The 1,896-nt window shown below is 38.3% G+C and overlaps 1 protein-coding gene across 1 annotated transcript; it reads right to left on the bottom strand.

Moving 5' to 3' along the window:
• Positions 1-246: 246 nt before the first annotated feature.
• On the bottom strand, positions 247-1,058 carry LOC111389074 (hepatitis A virus cellular receptor 1-like; the record flags this gene model as incomplete). Its single annotated transcript, XM_023013927.1, has 3 exons — positions 1,008-1,058; positions 455-729; positions 247-409 (listed from the first exon to the last, which is right to left on the bottom strand). Coding segments are annotated over exons 1-3 (489 nt in total), but the record flags the coding sequence as incomplete, so codon positions are not given.
• Between the last annotated feature and the right edge of the window lie 838 nt (positions 1,059-1,896).

Here is a 1,896-nt window from a genome sequence, read left to right as displayed (position 1 = left end):
CCTCCATACTCTTCGGTGGCCTCTCTCTCTAGACCCTTCGATTACCTTCTTTTTGGAAGGTAATCTTTAATGAGCGGCTTAAGGAGATTTGGGGCTCGCCATGAGGGCTTGCTTAAGAAGTTCACCAGCAGTCGCTCTTCCGAGTGAAGACATATATGGTAAGGAAGAATTTTCATAGAATAGATCGGTAAAGACCTTACTCTATTTTTTTCTTAAAATAAGGAAGAGGCTGGTTATGGCCTTTACTTGATAGGGCTCCTTCCCATCTATCTTGACCGGGAAGAGGGGGGCCATGGAAGTACGTCTAAGAAATAAAGTCCACGAGTCTGGCCAAGGCACGGAGGGCGCTACGATCTCTCGAGGATGTGGTGGAACTATGACAGCAGGGGTTGTGTTTGTGTTTAGCTGGCTAGGTGTTAGGATGTTAATGGTGAAGGAGGGGATAGTGGCCTACCCAACTGTTTGAGTTTCTACAGTAGGCGAAATTGTGGGAATGGTATTGGTGGTAGATCTAGTTGCCTGCCCATCTGCTTGAGTTTCAACAGTAGGTAGAGTTGTGGAGATTCTGTTGGTGGTAGGGTCCTCAGCCATTCGAGTTTCAACAGTAGGAAGGGTTGTCGAGATTAAAGTAATGATGGTGGTATGGCTAATTGATCGAGTTTCAGCTGTGGGAGATTTTGCATTCTCAGTAGATAGAGTTTCTGTGATCAAATTTCTTGAATTTGTGACCTGTCAAACTACATGGATCACAAGTCACATATTCAAGAGATTTGGTCATAGGTTATTGAATTGAGTCACAGATCCAAGAGATTTGGTCACCTGTCATTGGATCAGGTCACGATCATATGTAACGGGCACATGTCAAAATGCACAGTTCACAAGTCACGGATTCAAGAGATTTGGTCACAAATCCAAGAGATTAGTTCACATGCCATTGAATTAGATCATAGGTCACATGTTGAGTGCATAGGTCACAGGTCACGAATCCAAGAAATTTGGTCACAGACCTTTGGCCTAAGTCTCATGTCACAGATCCAAGAGATTTGGTCACAACCCATTTGATGAGATAATAGGTCATATGTCAAAGTGTATAGGTCACATATCACAAATTTAATAAATCTGGTCATATGCCATTGATTTTTTTGACCTTATTTATTTGAACTGGTCACAAATTCAATTAACTAGATTTAGATGGTGGGAATTGAAGTTATTTGCTTCGATGAATATTCTGTAAATTACACCAGGGTTGTTTTCAATTTTAAATTTAGAAAATTGTTTTAAATTATACCAGTACTGTTGAGACGCGAATGAATAAGATAATCAATTGTCGACGATGCTTAGTCGATCTTTTCCAACGATCGCTATATTTCTCCGTTTATCTTTACTATATGAGCCAATGATGCTCATTTGTTGTTGAGTAATGATTAGTTCACCGCTGAAGAAGTCGTCGATAGGGTGGATGTCGGCGGATGGATGTCGACAACTGTAAGAAGGGATGGCGACAAGCAAGAGCACAAGGAAATGGTGGGGTAGGATGGGGGACAGTTGTTTGGTGGGCTGGGTGTGAGTAGATTAATTTAATTTGACAATATTATTATTTAAAATTAAAATAGAATTAACACATTACGTTTGCATTTTTGAGCTTAACTAGTAGTAAGCACGTGCGTTGCACGTCTTATGTCTCGGACAAATGATATACCTAATATTTTTAAGTACTAATAATGTTTTTGGAAGTAGTTGATGTAATTAATATTACTAAAGGAAAAATAAAAATTGTTCAAAAATATGTTTATGAATAGCACATTTTATGAAATTGTGTATATAATGTTAAAGGTTTTATAAATTGAAATGTAATATTTTCATTTGAATAACATTTCTTTGTATACAATATTTTTT

Source organism: Olea europaea, unplaced genomic scaffold, assembly GCF_002742605.1.
Source record: "Olea europaea var. sylvestris unplaced genomic scaffold, O_europaea_v1 scaffold5574, whole genome shotgun sequence".
In the NCBI taxonomy this organism is placed as follows: Eukaryota; Viridiplantae; Streptophyta; class Magnoliopsida; order Lamiales; family Oleaceae; genus Olea; species Olea europaea.
Note: the sequence above shows the minus strand (reverse complement) of the source record. Positions and strands in the feature narration are given on the sequence as shown.